At 39.2% G+C, this 16,816-nt stretch overlaps 1 protein-coding gene across 7 annotated transcripts in view; it reads left to right on the forward strand.

The window, feature by feature from the left end:
* The window catches only part of GRIA4 (glutamate ionotropic receptor AMPA type subunit 4), a 215,861-nt gene that overhangs the window by 134,808 nt on the left and 64,237 nt on the right, over nucleotides 1-16,816 (forward strand). For all 7 annotated transcript variants that reach the window (XM_059467009.1, XM_059467008.1, XM_059467010.1 and 4 more), the window contains exons 5-8: nucleotides 6,079-6,132; nucleotides 8,092-8,250; nucleotides 10,038-10,205; nucleotides 11,774-11,878. In XM_059467009.1, coding sequence (XP_059322992.1) covers nucleotides 6,079-6,132; nucleotides 8,092-8,250; nucleotides 10,038-10,205; nucleotides 11,774-11,878 — 486 coding nt within the window. The remainder of the gene's footprint in view (nucleotides 1-6,078; nucleotides 6,133-8,091; nucleotides 8,251-10,037; nucleotides 10,206-11,773; nucleotides 11,879-16,816) is intronic.

The following is a 16,816-nucleotide window of genomic DNA, read 5'->3' on the forward strand; positions in this document are numbered from 1 at the left end:
GTACAGAAGCCAAGATATTCCCCTTCTTCTCCATCTCCTCTGAATTTGTCTGAGGAGTGCTAAACTTGAAAAAGTAATGTTTGACTGCGGAATTTCTCTAAATTGATGGAGTTGTCAATTTGGCTGGTTTTAAAAACATTTTTTTTCTTGTCTTAGTTTCCAGTGTGTCTACTAACTGAAGATAGCACTTGTCATTTCTGCAATTAATTTAAGTTAATAATAAATTAAAACATGATACTTTGCAATAAATTGCAACATAATACAGGAAGGCAAAAATTAACCAGACACATGAGTTACACAGAGTACTAGCTCCAACATTCCTTCTTCCCTGTTTTTCATGAGCATGGAGATGTGTTGGCACAAAGGATCACTACCACAACACAGATCGGTATTTATCAAGAGACAGCATGGCTTTTACATGTAGTTTAGTGGCATAATGTAGATTTCTTTAGCTCTTGTTTGAAAAACAGCATGGACTGTCTGTATTTTTCCCCAACATCTATTAGATTTGCATTAATGAAATGCAGGTTTAGTTGTGCTCTCACAGAACCACAGGAGCAAATCATTAGCCAAAAAATTTGGCATGTGCACTGCACACAGTAGTATGGGCTAGTAGCAGCATTGTTGGACTTCATAGCACTTCAGGGATGTAGTAGCAGCTCTCTGCATATCTCTGTCCCAGAGGGAATGGAAGATTCATAAAGTGCCTTTTCTTCTTCATTCTTTATTCTCCATGCCTTTTTTTTTTTTCTTTCCCTAGAGGTCTATGGAGTTGCTTCTAAGCAGCACTGGCATGTCAATGCAAACTGATAGTTCTCCTTGAAGGAGCCAGCCGCCAGCACTGCCACCAGCAGTTTCCTCACCCTGCAGAGCCAGGAGGAGCTCTGCACAGGCTCCTCTCTGTGAAGCAGCTGGCATTTTGCACACAGTCCCACACTGCACAGTAATAAGAATGCATTTTGTGGCTGCAGCACACAACTGATGAGGTTTGGACATGAGAAATATTTTATTTCAGTCACTGAAAGAGCAAATAGGCATTAGAAGACAAATGATGAATATGAATGATTTAAAGGATTTGTGATGTGACCTTCTTACACCCTTCATCTCTTTCCTCAATTCCTTTTTCCTTACAAGTCTCCACATCCTATTTAGGATAGGAGTAGGCACAACTTCAGCAGCAGAAGGAAGCAAATAGCTATGTGCAGGGCACTGGTTAATGACCTTTGAGCCACCTCTCCAGGTCTTCTTCCTCTGTAGCTTCCTGCACTGAGCAGGGCTCTCTGCTTTGCCAGCTGCTGATAAGCATGGGGTCTGTGTGGGAAGCATCGTTTTCGGCCCAGCCGAGAGGAGCAGGTGTGCACAGCCCTGTTCCAGCTCAGCACCTGCCTTCACAAGAGAAACAGAGCCACATCTGCTTTGTTTTCTGCCTTTTTAGCATCCTCTCTAATGGCTGTCCACCCTTTCTCCAATAAGAATGCCCTTTTCTGGGCACTAGTTGTTAAAATTAGGCTTGTTTCTCAATTGCTGTTTTTATGGCTTTATGGAAGATTTATCGTAGGTTGAGATATTGTGTAAAATCCCACTTCAGTTGTGGTTTATATCATCACCATTTCTGCTGCAATATTGCAGGTCAGGTCTCAATCTTCTGTCTTTAACAAGTCTCCACTCTTTTTGTATTGCATTAGACAGCCTTCATTTTATTGCAGGTGTTCTTTTTCTTAAGGCAGTGTATTGTGACACAATACCAAAGAGGAAAACCTTTGTTAAAGTCTGATTGGTAATGCACAGCTATCTCCCTTTGAAGAGATTTAACTGAAAATAAGTCCTTTTCACTCCAGCTGTCCTGACCTCCAATCTCCTGTAAATCATAACGAGGGACATTTCACGCTACAGAAGCTAAGCATTATTTTAAAATGAGTTATGTGCAATATCCATTTCACAGTAGTAGAGAACAGAAGATGACCTGGGGCCAGATTCTCTGTTCAGATGCTGATGCAAGTTTGCAAATGGTTTTATCAAAGTCAGTGACCTTGTCACACACAGGAAAAAAAAAAAAAAGAAAATAATCAAAGCAGACACTGGTAGCCCTTCTTTCCAAGAGTGAAACAGTTTCTGTATTTCCTAGACCAGGCCATTGTTCAGCTAAATTGAAAGAACAGTATTGTATCATAAAGTCACAGAGTTGTGTCAAGAGCCCAAGTTGGATCTCACTGGCCCTGCTTTTATCAAACTTTAAAGTCAATGTAATTCTAGTTACTTTTGATTACCACTGGCATTCTGAAATCAGAATAAGGCATTTTTATAATTGTGTTATAGTAGATCAGCAACTAAAAATTCTCACAATGAACTGTTCTGTTTAGTTTCTTGTATGTATATGCATTATATAATGTGATTAGATCCTAATGCTGATTTGGGTTTTTTTGAAGTTCACCTTTCTTCAGACACGTACATAAACAGTAATATTTGGGGGGGAAAAACAACCAAACAAAATTGTGTTAGATTCTGAAATAAACTTGATAGCCTAATGGCCTTAATATCTCACTATTTTTTATTCTGTCCTGTTTCATTTACAGAAGTGAGATATTCACCAATAGTGTGACTACGTGGTAATATATGGAATGACTCTTGTCTTCCCTGTTAATAGCAATTTGGGAAGCAGACTATATTTTCTTACTCATTCTTCTTAACACTGATGATTATTTAATAATTTCTTCAATTTTACAAATAAAAGTATAAAAAAAGCTCCAATTCTAGTTACTAGTCACCTTGGTCATTGAACTAAAAACCTGAAAATCAATATGCAAAAGCCACTGCAGCATCCTGCTTACAGCTGCTCTCAGCCTTTCCCAAAGAAGCAAGGTTTACCCTTCCCAGCAGTTTCTTCCTTGAGCAAACTGAGGTCACCCTAACCTCCCACTGTGACAAAAGCTAGGTGCACTATGTTTGTGTGGTGTTTAAGAAGCCAGAGTGGGAGTACAGAGTGAAACCAAATGTTTAGAATGTGTAAGTGAGGAAGTACTGCATAGCCCATAAGTATTATTGTGCATAATGTGAAAATACTTGCTGGATTGCTGGCACTGGGACAACTATGAATCAGAGCATCCTGAAGCAGGGAAGAGCACAGTTACACGTGCAGAGGGTTCCTCCTGACCTACCATGACCCTGACCTACTGTATCTGCAGTTTCCTGGTGTTCCACTGCTTGTGTGACAGGCACAGCCCAGCTCCGATGTCTCAGCCCTGCTAGGTTTCACAGCTGGCCACAGTGTGAAAGCTGTGTGAAGCTCCCTGACAGAGCCACCAAAGGTCCCTGTGGCAGCACTGCCCTCTCTTCCAGGACATTGCTTTTGAAATTAAGGAGTTCTGACTGCTCATCCATGTGCTACATGAATCTGTCACCTGCTTCACAGATGCTCAGGGTCTCTCTAAGAAAGTGAAGCCCACAGGAACACAAAATATCTCAGCTGGAACATGCTTTTTTTTGCAGTCATTCTCCTGGTTCCTGAGTTTCACATTAAGGTGATGGACTTGGACTCAAAATACATGAACTGGTTTTTATTTGGATGATGCTATACAAGATGTGCCCTGAAGTGTAGTGAGTTCAGTCTGGTGACCAGGTTAGATGGAGTCCGTTGTAAATCCCTGAAATTTATGCAAGGGATGCCAGCTCCTTAGCACCAACACTTGCTCACAATCTTATCCCACCAGCTGCCCTATTTGCTAATGTAGATGTTAGACAATGCCACTTTGCCTTCCCTCTGGGCTGTGATTGAACTTGGCCTGTTGGTCTGAATTGACACATGCACAAGGAAGCACCTGGGTTTTTTAAGTACCACCAGATTTAATGAACTTCTGTAGCAAAGGCTTTCTGGAACACTCTGTCATCTGACAAAATCTCAGGCCTGTTTTGGTTTCTGGGTAATATCTACTCTTACATTAATGGAATGTGGAGGTCTCATCTCAAAAGTTTAGCAACTCTTAACCAGTTAAAGCACAGAGAAGGAAAGTGAGAGACTTCACATTCCAGACTGAATAGCCGTCCAGCTCCACTTGAGTTCATTGCCTCAATGTCCTTCAGGGCAGAAATGCAGTGAAGTAAAAGGGGGTGGTTCAGGTAGCAAGAATTCATATCTTGGTTTGTAGATCGTACTCTGCATCTTTGAGTATTTGAGAAAGAAAGGTGACAGCATGTCTAGTTTTGATATTCAAAACTATGACATGTTTACAGAAAACTATTTCACTAAACAGGCACTTTTTCCCAGGACTATAACCAATTCCCAGTTTTCAAAGTCTGTGTGATCAATAGCTGTAACACTTTCCAAATTCCAAGTCAGAATTGTACCCAATCTTGGTTGAAAATAGAAGCCATCACTTTTCTTTTCTGGCAACATAATCAACATTTTTAGGGTGAAATTCATCTCAGTTAACATTAGGGAAATAAAATGTAGGTGTCTGCATCAGAGTTAATCCCCATCCCCATCTTTCTAGTCAATGCAGAAAAATACACACTTTCAGGGCACAAGGTGTCTAATTAGTTTCACACATGTGCTTTAGAATAAGCTGAATCATTTCCTCAAATTGACTGCTCTTTCCACTGACTGTAAGGGAAGTTAAGGCAACTCTGTGATACATAACTGTGTACTTGTGTCACTCACCCAAAGAAACAATTTTGAGAGAATACAATGAAAACATCAAATTTCAGGTTTTTCCAAAATGTTATGTATTATTCACATCAAATCCAAGAATTCTGAAGTAGTATCTGCATGCATTTCCTAGGAACAAGCACAGAAATAAATCTCAAGAGGAGATTTGCCCAAGATAAGGGTGAATAGATTAAGAACAGGTCCGAGGAGAAAGAATTGGGAGATGTTGGAACTAGATGATCTGTAAGGTCTTTTCCAATTCAAACCATTCTATGATTCTATGATTTTTTATTATGTCAGTCCACTTAATAACTCTCAGGTTGTAATGTGGTATTTATTTTAAAATGTAATTTTTTTACCCTATATCAGCTTCCCTGTAATGAGGAGGCAAATACTGTATTACCATGCACTGCTGAATGAGTACAGATGTATAAGCTTTACTGGGATCACAAATCATAATCCTGATTGGAATCAGGGATCATAATTCTTTTGAATCCAGTTTCAAGGCAGGACTTGAAAATTTTTATTATATGGGAAAATTCATTACTTGAGAGTATCCTCCTCACATGTGTTGAGCTTGTAATAGGCAAAGTTGTGACTTCTCCATCTCTACCGCGCCCAATAAAGTGTCAGCAGTGGTAATAAATCACTGATTTGGGAGTTTTATTAAGTCTAAAATTCATTTATACCAAGGGTAACAGTCTGGTCATGGCTTGGGTGTCTAGTGTCTTTTGTGATTTTTTAGGCTTATGTTTTGGTTTTTAAATGCAAGCACTTTAATTGTAGACTATTGTCCTGGTTTCAGGCAAATTTAAGAAGGAAGTGTCCAACAGGGTCCCTCTAGAAAGCAAATTCAAGCAGCCCCTCCCCCTTCTCTTTGGAAACATAAACGTCTTTCAAAAGAAGTGGTAGAAAACCATTTATTGAACAAAGTATTCACAAACTTGAGAAAATTAATAATATTAAACAATGGAACCTCTCACTGTTCTGAAGAGATGGCAAATTCAGAGTCCTTTTTATAGGCTGCAGCTCAGATCGCTCAGTCTCTTATCAGAGCCCCCACTTTCATTCATAAATTCTGCACTTATTTTAAATAAAAAAGTAAATTAGGGGGTAGGCTTTCTGTCTAGTGTGACATTTCCTCCTTTTGAGTTCGTATTCCATAGATAATTGCTCTATTTGGTAAAATAGTATATACTACAGTAACATTTTCAATAAGAAGGCACTCAGATTACCAGTTCATTACTTTACTCACTGTAATTTTAGCTTTTTCCCATTATTAAGCCCCTGGAAAGATATAGTTACATTATTGTAAAAAGACTCCCAGCCTAATATTACCAGTGCTATATATTTCAGTTTATATCTAGCTTTCTATGAAAGCACTTTTATAGAGAAAACATTGTTTTTCCTTTTTTTGTCTTATTTCTCTCCCACAGATTGTGAGCGTGGGAAAGCATGTTAAAGGATACCATTATATTGTTGCCAACCTGGTAAGATACTTTTCTAGAATTATACCCCTACTCGGTAAGTGAAACACTCAGTTTTACTTTGAAGTTATAGCACTTCACACAGCATTTCCCATTTGTCTCTAATATGTGCTTGAACATAATACTTTCTTTATGATGTGTAAAAGAACTTGGGTTTCTTATTGCAGCTATCTAGATATGAAGGGCACAGTAATATAGTAAGTAATACTTCTAAATTTTATCAAAATCAAGGTAGGAGAAAGAACTGATACATGTATCTTGGAGCTGAATTAAACTAGAACTATAATGATTTTTGACTTATCTTTTTATTATTACTAACACAAGAACTCTAGAGATAACTTTTATACATTCCCCGGGGAACATGTATTTTCCAGTAAGATCAGCTATTTCCAGTCAAATTACTACTTCAGTATTTTTACTTTAAGGCTAAACTGGACATTCACACAGCTAATGTTCAGAAGAGGGCAAAGAAAGACCAAATGCAGTATTTTATTATTTAAATGACTCATTCTTTAAGCCAAAATACCTGCCTGGCAAAGCACAGTGAATGTAGGACAGAGTATAATGCATGCTTTAAACTGTTTGCTTTCTACTCACCCTCAAGGAATTTTAGTTGACGTGAAATATTTTATTGTGCTTTGCTGCACTTGAACCTTCACTTAGTACCACTTCAGATTATATTTAAAGCCTCAGGTGTTGCAAATGAGACATCTGTACTCTTAAGTCTTATAAACTAGATCTTTCGGCATTACAATTTTGTAGTTCCCCGAGTAATTTTTCTCATGTAAAATAGTTGCTGTAAACAAGGAACTGGATGTTGCAGTAATCTGCTAGTGAGGTATGCAGTGGAGACAGGCACATCTGATCTACTTCAGCAGGGGCACACTTTGTTATCTACTGTCTGTTCAATTATGTGGATAATACAACGTCCTGATGCGTCACCTTTTATAGCTACTGTCAGTAACCCTTAGGACATGAATCAAATCTCTGTCCTTAACAAGTGCTTTTCCCCTGGGATATTGGGCCCTTACCCCAGTACCCCGCAATTTTTTTCCTAAATATTTCTAGATTTTCACTTGTATTTTCACTGATAAGTATCAATCAGAGGAATTTAAGAAAATTAAAATAAGATGCTTCTGAGCTAACCTTAGACATAGCAGCCAGGAAAGGAGAAAGATTTATGCTTGCTTCTTAGTGCTTTGACAGTTTGTGTTATGCAGTTTGTTGAAGTTCAGTTCTGTCTCTAAAGGCAAAATCTAGTAAAGAATTTTGCTGAACAGATTAGCCAGAGAAACCAATAGGTCAGGAGATGTATGTGCTTTATCTTCTCTTTCAGTGTTGGGATTCACTCTAGGTTTTCAATATATAACAGATCTAAGAGCTACCAGAATCCTTTTTAACAGAAGTGTTATTTTGATGTTGTTTTCCTTGCACTAACAATGAGATCCTCATGTGCTGTCTCTGCCTTCTAATGTCTAATATATTACCTCATTTTCAGTCTAAACGAGGAAGACTGGAGTAAATGTATTTACAGAGTAGGGTTGTTCATTTTTTAACATGCAAAAAAAAAAAAGGATGTATTTTTTAAAGCATTAGTACAGTGCTTATTCCAGTCTGACAACTTTAATGGAAATTGGATTAAGCCTTTAATATTCTGCACACATTTTTCAGTTTATTTGCCAAAGGCACTTCTTCAAAAACTGTCTGCCATTCCCAACAATGTGTTGCTTAGCTGTCAAGACCACCCTAGCAATAATTTTGCAAATCTATTTCTTGGCTTTTTTTTCTTTATTACACAAATGGAAGTTATGAATGAAGGTTCAACATTATTTCCTGGTTTAAAATTTTGCCTTCTAATGGAATCCTGCTGCTGTGCATTCTTTATGCTGCCATGCTGACCTAGAACAGATTGGACCCACAGTGGCGTAGGAGGGAAAACAAAATCTTAAATTGATTTTCTAGGGATTCAAAGATATTTCTCTGGAGAGATTTATGCATGGGGGAGCCAATGTGACTGGATTTCAGCTAGTGGATTTCAGTACCCCAATGGTAACTAAGCTGATGCAGCGCTGGAAGAAACTGGACCAGAGAGAATACCCAGGATCTGAGACCCCACCAAAGGTACTCCCCAATCTGAAGCACTACCAAAGATATCACTCCAGTGTTCTAATTTCTTATTAGCATTGTTGATTACATGAACGAAAACTTTAATATTTAGGCAGAGGAGAAGGCATTTGATCTTACTATTGCTGGCCATTAATCATGCCTATCCTTACATTTATATGTGGAAATGAAAACTGCAACACATTTTGCTGATGTACTTAAATGTCTGTTGTCATTTATTCTCCAACTTCACCCCATTACCGACAGCAAATAAAGGTCAAATGCTTAACTGACAACTTAATTTCAATAAAATTTACATTAATTAGTCTAATTATCTAGGTTTCTTTGGAGTGCAGATCTTTCCTGACAGATGAATTCTTCTGGATGAGATACTACTTTAACTGTAAATTTGCTACCTTTAAATTTTCGTATGGGGTTTCCTCTGGAAATTTTCCACCTCAAATCCTCATGTAGAAATCACAAGCAGGCATGATTTTAAAGTTAAATCTCATCCCAGAGTTCCTCTATCCTAATCCTTCACAGAGTGATAAAAGATATTTTTTTGACATATAATTTTCCTGGCAGGCAAATCACAGCAGAGCTGTAAATATTACTTCAACAAAGTAGTTCTGTTATTATATGCACTAATGCGTGCCAGACATGCTTGAAAATGGGCCCCTTTGTGCTGGGCACTATGCAAAGATATGCAACCAGCCCTCCCTTGGCTGGGACATTGGTAGTTTGGTGAAGTCTAGAGAGAGCATCAACATGGCTATTACAAGACATAGCTACAGAATTCAGTGACAAAAAAAAACCCCAAAAAAACAAAAAGAAACAAACCAAAACCAAGGGCTTGGAATGAAGACTCCCCAGTTACTGGTGACAGAAAAAATTCTACCTATAGGACACCTTGTGACAAAAGCAGGATTATTCTGTCTGCTTCTGAGAAGTCAGCATGATTAATTGGAATCACACATAATTCATCTCAGGATAACCAAAATTTGAAGCTATAAAGATAAATCATATCTCAAAGACCTTATAATCTGCAAGACAAAGGAAAGGAAGGAAATTAGATTTGAATAGCGGAATTTGAATTTTGGAAGTTAGCATGCATATCAGTAGCAGCCCTGAGCATGTGAACAACATTTCCTGATGCATTGTTTTTATCAGAGGACCATACTGAGAAAGCACCCCTTTGTTTATGTGGCTCCAGGCTAACATCTGCCCAAGACTTGTTTTAAATGTTTCGTTTGGCATATTATCTACCTAGAGCAGTTGCTGTAGTTAGTGTAGAAACACAGACTGCTCAGGGTACCTATAAGGCAGAGATTCAACACAGGTTTTCCAATAGGAGGAATCTACTCTTGATCATTCCTAACAGTTCCAGTAGCCTGAATGCCTGCTCATCAGCTGCGCATTTTTTCAGTTTTTTTTTTTTCTCAGTGAGTTAGTTTCCTTTTTTTTTTTGAGTAGGTTGGGTGGATGGGGTTATTCCCTATTGTGTAAGACAAGTGGAAAAAAAAAGGAAAAATACTTGAATATTTCAAGTTTAATTTTTTTTCTTTTTAATTAATTCTTAAGATGCAGATTTTTCTACCCTTAGGAAATACAGTTTTAAAGCTGTACCTACTGCAATGTCCTACATTTGTCCCTTAGACAAAATTGCTTTTGATTTTGAGGAGAGCTGTTTTCTAAATGAAGGTATAGAAACGGCTGCATAATGAATCAAACTAGAATTATCTTGAAACAGCAGATTATTTTTTTTTTTGTCAACTCTGAAGGGCTGTGTTTGTCTATCTATTTAGTATACATCTGCATTGACATATGATGGAGTACTTGTGATGGCTGAAACTTTCCGTAATCTTAGAAGACAGAAAATTGATATTTCAAGGAGAGGAAATGCTGGTGATTGTCTTGCCAACCCTGCAGCCCCATGGGGTCAAGGAATTGATATGGAGAGGACATTAAAACAGGTAAGGGGAGGCTTTGTTCTAGTGATCTTCTAGAATTTTGGATTTTAGAATTTTGGACCAGTTACATGCTATTATGACTTGCAGAACAGTATACACTACGGTAGTAATAGGAGAGGGAAAATTATTTTTTACTTGGAAATTGCAAGCAGGTTGGACTGTTCAGGTTGTTCTGATTTGTAACTTGGAATGAAGGCAGAGAGGAACTACTACTTTTTGAAGGTACTGTTAGATCTTTTGAGACAGTTGGAACTTCCTCCACTGTACTGCTGAGTTCATTTGTTACTATTGCAAATAACCTGCTGTACAGATATTGTCATTTAAGAAAAAAGGTATAACCACATAATATAACCTTTCAAATATGTTTCTGTCATCTTCAATAAAAGTAGACTTCTCCCAGGGAAATCACATAGGTAGTTTGAGGGTTTTTTCTTTAAAAAGAAATAACCCAGAGCTATGGGTTATTTCAGGATTTTGAATTCCTGATGAATATGGATGCCTAGAAAGTTCCAGATCTCTGTCAAGATGATTTAGCCTTTCCTTTGAATGGGACAGTAACAAAAATAAAAATCCTGCAGTAGAATTTAAATCATTGCAAATGAGGAGACTCCACTCAGGAGAAACTGTTGAGGAGAAGTGACTGCTGACAGAGCTCGCAGCTCCGTGCCTGGAAGCCAAAGATTCAGTCCTGGAGAAAAATCAGTAGATAGAAATGGACAGAGGGAAAGAGTAAGTGATCTCAAGCCACATCCTGACTCTTAGGGAGAGAAATAAAGCATTTTGTATGCTTCACATATTCTGTGCAGATGCACAGATCTGTAACAATTGAGAGAAACATTAAGTCAGGCTTCTGTGGCAGGCAGACAGCATGAGACTTCAAATTCTGCCAGAGAGGTTTTCATGGCCAGATCCTGGTAAAATCAAAGCCATCAGCAATATGGCCACGACTTCTTTGGGACAAGGACCACTGCTTGGGTGTCCTTCAGCGACACAATTAAGTGCTGGAAGAAAGAAGTGTTCTGGTTTCAGCTGAGGCACTGGTGGTGGGAAACTGCCACAGCCAACTGGCCTTCTTCATTCTAATGCTTTGAAAACACCCTTTTCAAGCTCTATCCATATCAGCCCTGTATTATCTCCCCTGATAGTAAGCTGCTTTGCTGGGGCTAAGGTTGTTGTCAAGTGGGAGTGGGAGCTAAAAAGACGTGAGCTCAGGCCAGACTTCCTTTAGGTTTTTACATATGACCCCAGGAGTGATGGGAATAGTAAAAAATGTATTTCTCTTTAGAACCTGCAGCTGGAAGGTGTTGATCTGCGCAGCATGAAGGAAGGGAAGGTCCACTTTGTGTCTTTGTTAGCAGTTAGATACTGACATATCTAAGCCTGTTTTGAGCATGGTTTGACAGGAAAAACGAATATAAAGAAAGCAGCCAACTTTATTTCTTTGAACTGTTCTACAGTAGGGTTCTTACGGCAATCTAAGGATGTAGCCAGGATAACTTGTACTGCTCTGTGACATTTGAAGTAAAAAGCATAAGACTGGATCTTCACAATGGTTTTTCTTCTATTTGTAGGTTCGAATACAAGGCTTGACTGGAAATGTTCAGTTCGACCACTACGGTCGCAGGGTCAACTACACCATGGATGTCTTTGAGCTGAAAAATACTGGCCCTCGGAAGGTATGTGCTGACATTGCTATCCTCATACCATATAAATGAGTTGTGTATGATGAAATAGTTATGCAGACTTACGTTAAAGTGGACTCTGCAGCTGGAATAGGTATAATACACTGAGTACATGGATACTTCTGGTGAAAGCAGGTTTTACCTGCATTTTCTACTAGATGCTATGATTCAGTGCCTCAAATTGGGGAACACAAAAACAAGTGTGCATCTTGGACTGGTGGGATGTCAGTCAGTCAAACATACTAATGAATATCAGTTGGATGACATGTTGCTAGGCTGCTGGGTGCAAATGGTCAGAATTCTGAATAGTAGATATTTCTTGTATCTTATCCCAAGATTTCTGTCTTGAAAATTACTTGCATTTTTAAGCAAGTTGATTTGTACATTCTGTGCAAACATGAACCATAGGCTGTAACTAACACTGGGCTTTTAAGGGTGAAAGGATAGAAGAGGAGAGAGGAGGAAGAGAGAATGACCTGAATACTTGCATTTTCTGAAATTTATTGCAATATCTAATCCTGTGTGCTTGATTGGCTTGGTTGCTTGCAAGCAAATGCACATTAATACATGTCTAAGCAGATCCTTCATGACTGAATGCTCATTATCACTCAGCCCAATCACTTTGAAAATATAAGCTTGGGTACTTTGTTGATCCTTTCTCTTCTGCGCTGAAATTTGTCCATTTATCATAGAGTAAAACAAATAAAAGCAGAAAACGTACTCAAGCTCAAGGATTTTCTCTTTTTCTTTTGAGTCATTTTGATCTATTTTGCTTATGAGGTCATCAGAACAAGAAAAGGGGGGAGGTGATGATGAATAGGGTACTCATGGCTGCTTGAGTAGGGCCAAAGCAATCAAAATTGAGTTAAGTAGTCCTCTGCTGTTGGCCAGAGGTGACAAGTGCAGTAAATACTACCAGGTGAACTGTGTGTCCCTGGAGACAGTTACCGGCCACAGAGCTGAGGAGGCAGAGTGCTAAACTGCAGACCCAGAGCAGAATTACACATTTGGATGTAAAAATTGCCACTATATCACAGCGTAGAGAGGCAGACCAAAGCAAGGCATGTGCCTGCATATAAGGCCTGTTGGTGCAGTTGTCTTTTGAAAGTGTGACAGATGGGTGAAGAATAAATTGGGAAAGGTGAGTTTGTCTTTCCTCTCTTGGGAAGTCTGCTGTCTTGTGCCAAAAAATGTGTCTGATCTTGCTACCAGCCCTGCTTCCTTCCAGTCTCCATGCCACACCATTGCCAGCCAGGAAAATATATGGGTGGTTAGGGTACACTGGAGGAAACAGTGAATTATGCCCTTTCCATCCTCTGTTCCCTCTTCTACTGGAGGAAAGACAAGGTGCAAATAGATGTGTTTAATTAGGTCACAACTTCAATAACTCATTAGGGAATTTACTTGTCAGCAAACTTTTGTAAAGGGTTGATGTTTCAAGCTTTGTCACCTGTTATGGGGGAGGTGTCGGTCTGGCACCACTGCAGGGATGTCTCCTTCCTCTCTTCTTGCCTGCAGTTTAAGGGGAGGGTGATTGCAAACAGAGGAGCTATGTCTGAGCTGTGCTAGAGGCCCAAGGAGCTTTTCTTACCTTTCAGTCATGCCTCTCTGCTACTCCTAAGTCTTTACCTGTATTTGACATAACAAGTCATAACAGCTTTGACAGATCTGGCTACACACAAGAATTTATTTCTCATGTATTGGATAGTGCTTTATATGTGATCATTGGACCAGTTCTGTAGTCCAGCCTGACAAATCCTATATAATATGTGAGAAATGACTGTACTTAATTGAACTAAGAGGCCTTCACTATCAATGTCTTCTTCTCATGTCCAACATAACATGACTTATGAGTCACCCAGCTGCCTTTCCAGTCAGAGTAATGCATGGATCTAATCTTTAGAAAAGTGACTTTTGTTGCCCACAGCTTTAAATATGTGAAGAGACCATTAAAAAATGGCACAGCTAGACAGAGGCAGACTTCCACATGGTTTAGTAAAACAGGAAATATTAGCCTATGCTCACATTAGTTTCATTTATGCATCACTTCTTACTTGGTTCTTCTTTGCAGAGCAGTAACAAAACCTGCTGGTGAGGGGAAAGGGTGGGAGGACAAGGATCACAGAGATGTAATGGAATGGCTCCTGTGAATGGAGGGTTGTGATCAAGTCATACAGGCTTTACACTGGTGCCCAGGCACTGGACCAGGGCCGATGAGCACAAACTGAAACACAGGAGGTTCCTTCTGAGCATTAGGAAATACTTCTTCATACTCTGAGAGTAACCAAGCACTGCCACAGGTTGTGCAGGGAGGTTGTGAAGTCTTCATCCTTGGAGACATTCAGAAGCCATCCTGACACAGTCCTGGGCAACTGGCTTTAGGCTGAACAAAGGGGTATGACCAAGTGACTTTCAGAGGTCCTTTCCCAGCTCAATAATTCTGGAATTGTGTCATTCACCATGATAGGATGCATGGTGAATGATAAGAAACCTCTGGAAGTCATTTGTGAATGATAAGGGACCTCTGGAAGTCTAATGTAGGTAATAAAATGAAAAAAAAATTGAAAATAAAAAGTAGACAAAGTATATACATTACATTGCATGCATTAGACAGTCTAAGATTTGGATTCTGAATTCTAACTTGGCAACATGAAAATTAGTTATCAAAATGTTTCCGTATTTTCTTTCTCTCAGTGGCTTGTGAGCTCCAACAGGATTACTTCAGTGGTTACTACAAGGTGCACAGGCCTTCAGAAGGGACACTGTTCATTCAAATCCAAACCGTTATGGCAAATTTAACTTTGGCATAACTTTGCCAACTTTGAGGCCAATATTTTTGCAGTATTTTTTCCCTAAAAGATAAATTCAGCCTCTGTATAAGTGGATGCAACTGCTATGAAGTTCAATTGTGACCCAAATAGAATTGGAGGTATTTTTATAGCTAAATTCAATCCTGCACTTTGAGAATTTTTTTTTCCTTGTGAAGATGAGGTATTTATGGGAAAGCATACTGTTATTTAGTGCTCTCAGAGTGACTGTGTATCTCTATACTTTTATACAAGTGTCATGACATATCTTTCATATTTATTCAGTAATCTAGTTTCAGAGTTACTTTAGTGCAGGTTAGCACCGAATACATACAAGCTCACGCCAATGCACAAAAGCTAAAATTCCTTTAAAAGATGCCTGTCATTTCTCAAATAATGCCTTTATCTCTGTCTGAATTTTCATATGGCACTTACTTTTGTAGCACAGTATATCATTAATTTTCTGCTTTCCTTCTGAACTTTATAGCAATGAAGAATTGCACAATGAAAAATCGTCATTCACTATCATAATAATTCCCTACACTGCTAGATTTTGGTGTACATATTTTGCCTTTAGCTAGTCACATTTTTTTGACAAGAACTTCACATTTTCAATAAGCAATTTTATCTGTGGCTGTTTGGCTGTCTGGCTGAAAAAGAATATTTGTTAGAAGTGCATACTACCAGGAAGAAAACCTTCCTCTTCTCTATATCAGCACTGCTGACACTTCCTGTTAGCTGCAGACACCTAAATCAAGGCTCAAGTACTGCAAGAGAAATCTCAAAAAGAAAAGGAACATTTCAACTAAATATACCAGAACTTTTGTATATATAGTTTGTGCATGTTTGCTTCACATTGAAGTTCTGCCTGGAGCCCACTTTCCATTAAAATCCTGTTCTTTTTCTAGTAAGATAAACAAGGCATTCCTCTCTTCCAACTCTTGGTCTCCTGAACTCCTAATTCATCAAGGAAGGGAGCAAGGGGCAGTTGCTGCTGACTTGTCCCCAGGTGCTCCCAGAAACTGAGCCGTGCCTGCTTCAATTGCATCTCTTTGGTAGAAACCTTTTAGATCATCTGTCTGTTAAATCATGCTAGGCAAAAAGATCAGCCTCCCAATTCATTAAGTTCTCAGCAAGCAGGGGAGCCCCTGGAGGTGGAATTTGAACACTGTGCTACTGACAGGTTTGTGTTCATGTTGTCCATTTGACATGGAGCTGTCAGTGCTGGGTCAGGAAAAAAGCCCCAGCAGCCTTGTCAGTGGATGCACAGACAGCCATGATCTATCTGTAGAAAAGAGAATGGACAAGAAGGGGGAAAGAATAGGATTGGGGATTTTCTTCCATGGGATTACAAGGACAGCTGATTAAAATCTGACTCTAGAGAATTCATTGCCAGCAATGAACAAGGGCAGCTGTTTTACCTTAAAGCTGCTCAGGGAAGGGTTATGGCAGCCTAAATGCAGCCAAGGAGAGAAAAACCCAATTTGTTCCACCTCCCTGTAGGCACTTCCCAGAGATATATTTAGGAAGGATTCAGTCTCACCGTGCTTTGCAGTCAGTGGGAAAAGCAAGCACCTTTCTAGGAGGGATGCTTAATCCTGCATGAGCTGAGTCACTGCCTGCTGGTACTGTCTGTCCTGTGAGTGTTAAAAAAGCACAAATAACAGGATTTCTAATGTAGGTAATAAAAGGTCAGTGCTAGCAGTTAAGTGGAACAAGCCTGGTATAAATCCCAGAGCTGGGGTCTCCTGGGAAGCCCATGATGGAGCAAGGAATTGAGATCAGCCGTGGGATTGCAAAACTGTCATCCAGATGTCTTTCATTCCTCTGTCTGAAACCAAAAGATCTGGAGGACTAATAAACAAAAATATTCTTGTGGGTAGAAAAAATTCTTATATCTCATTTATGCCCCAGGAAGGCTTCAAGGTAATGAAAATGGTGTTTACCTTGTGTCTCTTTACCTTCAAGGTAATGAAAATGGGGTTTACCTTATTACTGGTTGAAGTAAGTAGCTCAGGTCATTCAGGACAAGTGAAGTGGAGGTGGTACCAGGTCTGTCTCTGTGCAGCAGGGGTGCAAAGGGATACACCCAAAGTGATAGATGCATACTCCCATATCTGACCAG

The sequence above is a fragment of the Ammospiza nelsoni genome, chromosome 2, assembly GCF_027579445.1.
Source record: "Ammospiza nelsoni isolate bAmmNel1 chromosome 2, bAmmNel1.pri, whole genome shotgun sequence".
NCBI classification, from domain to species: Eukaryota; Metazoa; Chordata; class Aves; order Passeriformes; family Passerellidae; genus Ammospiza; species Ammospiza nelsoni.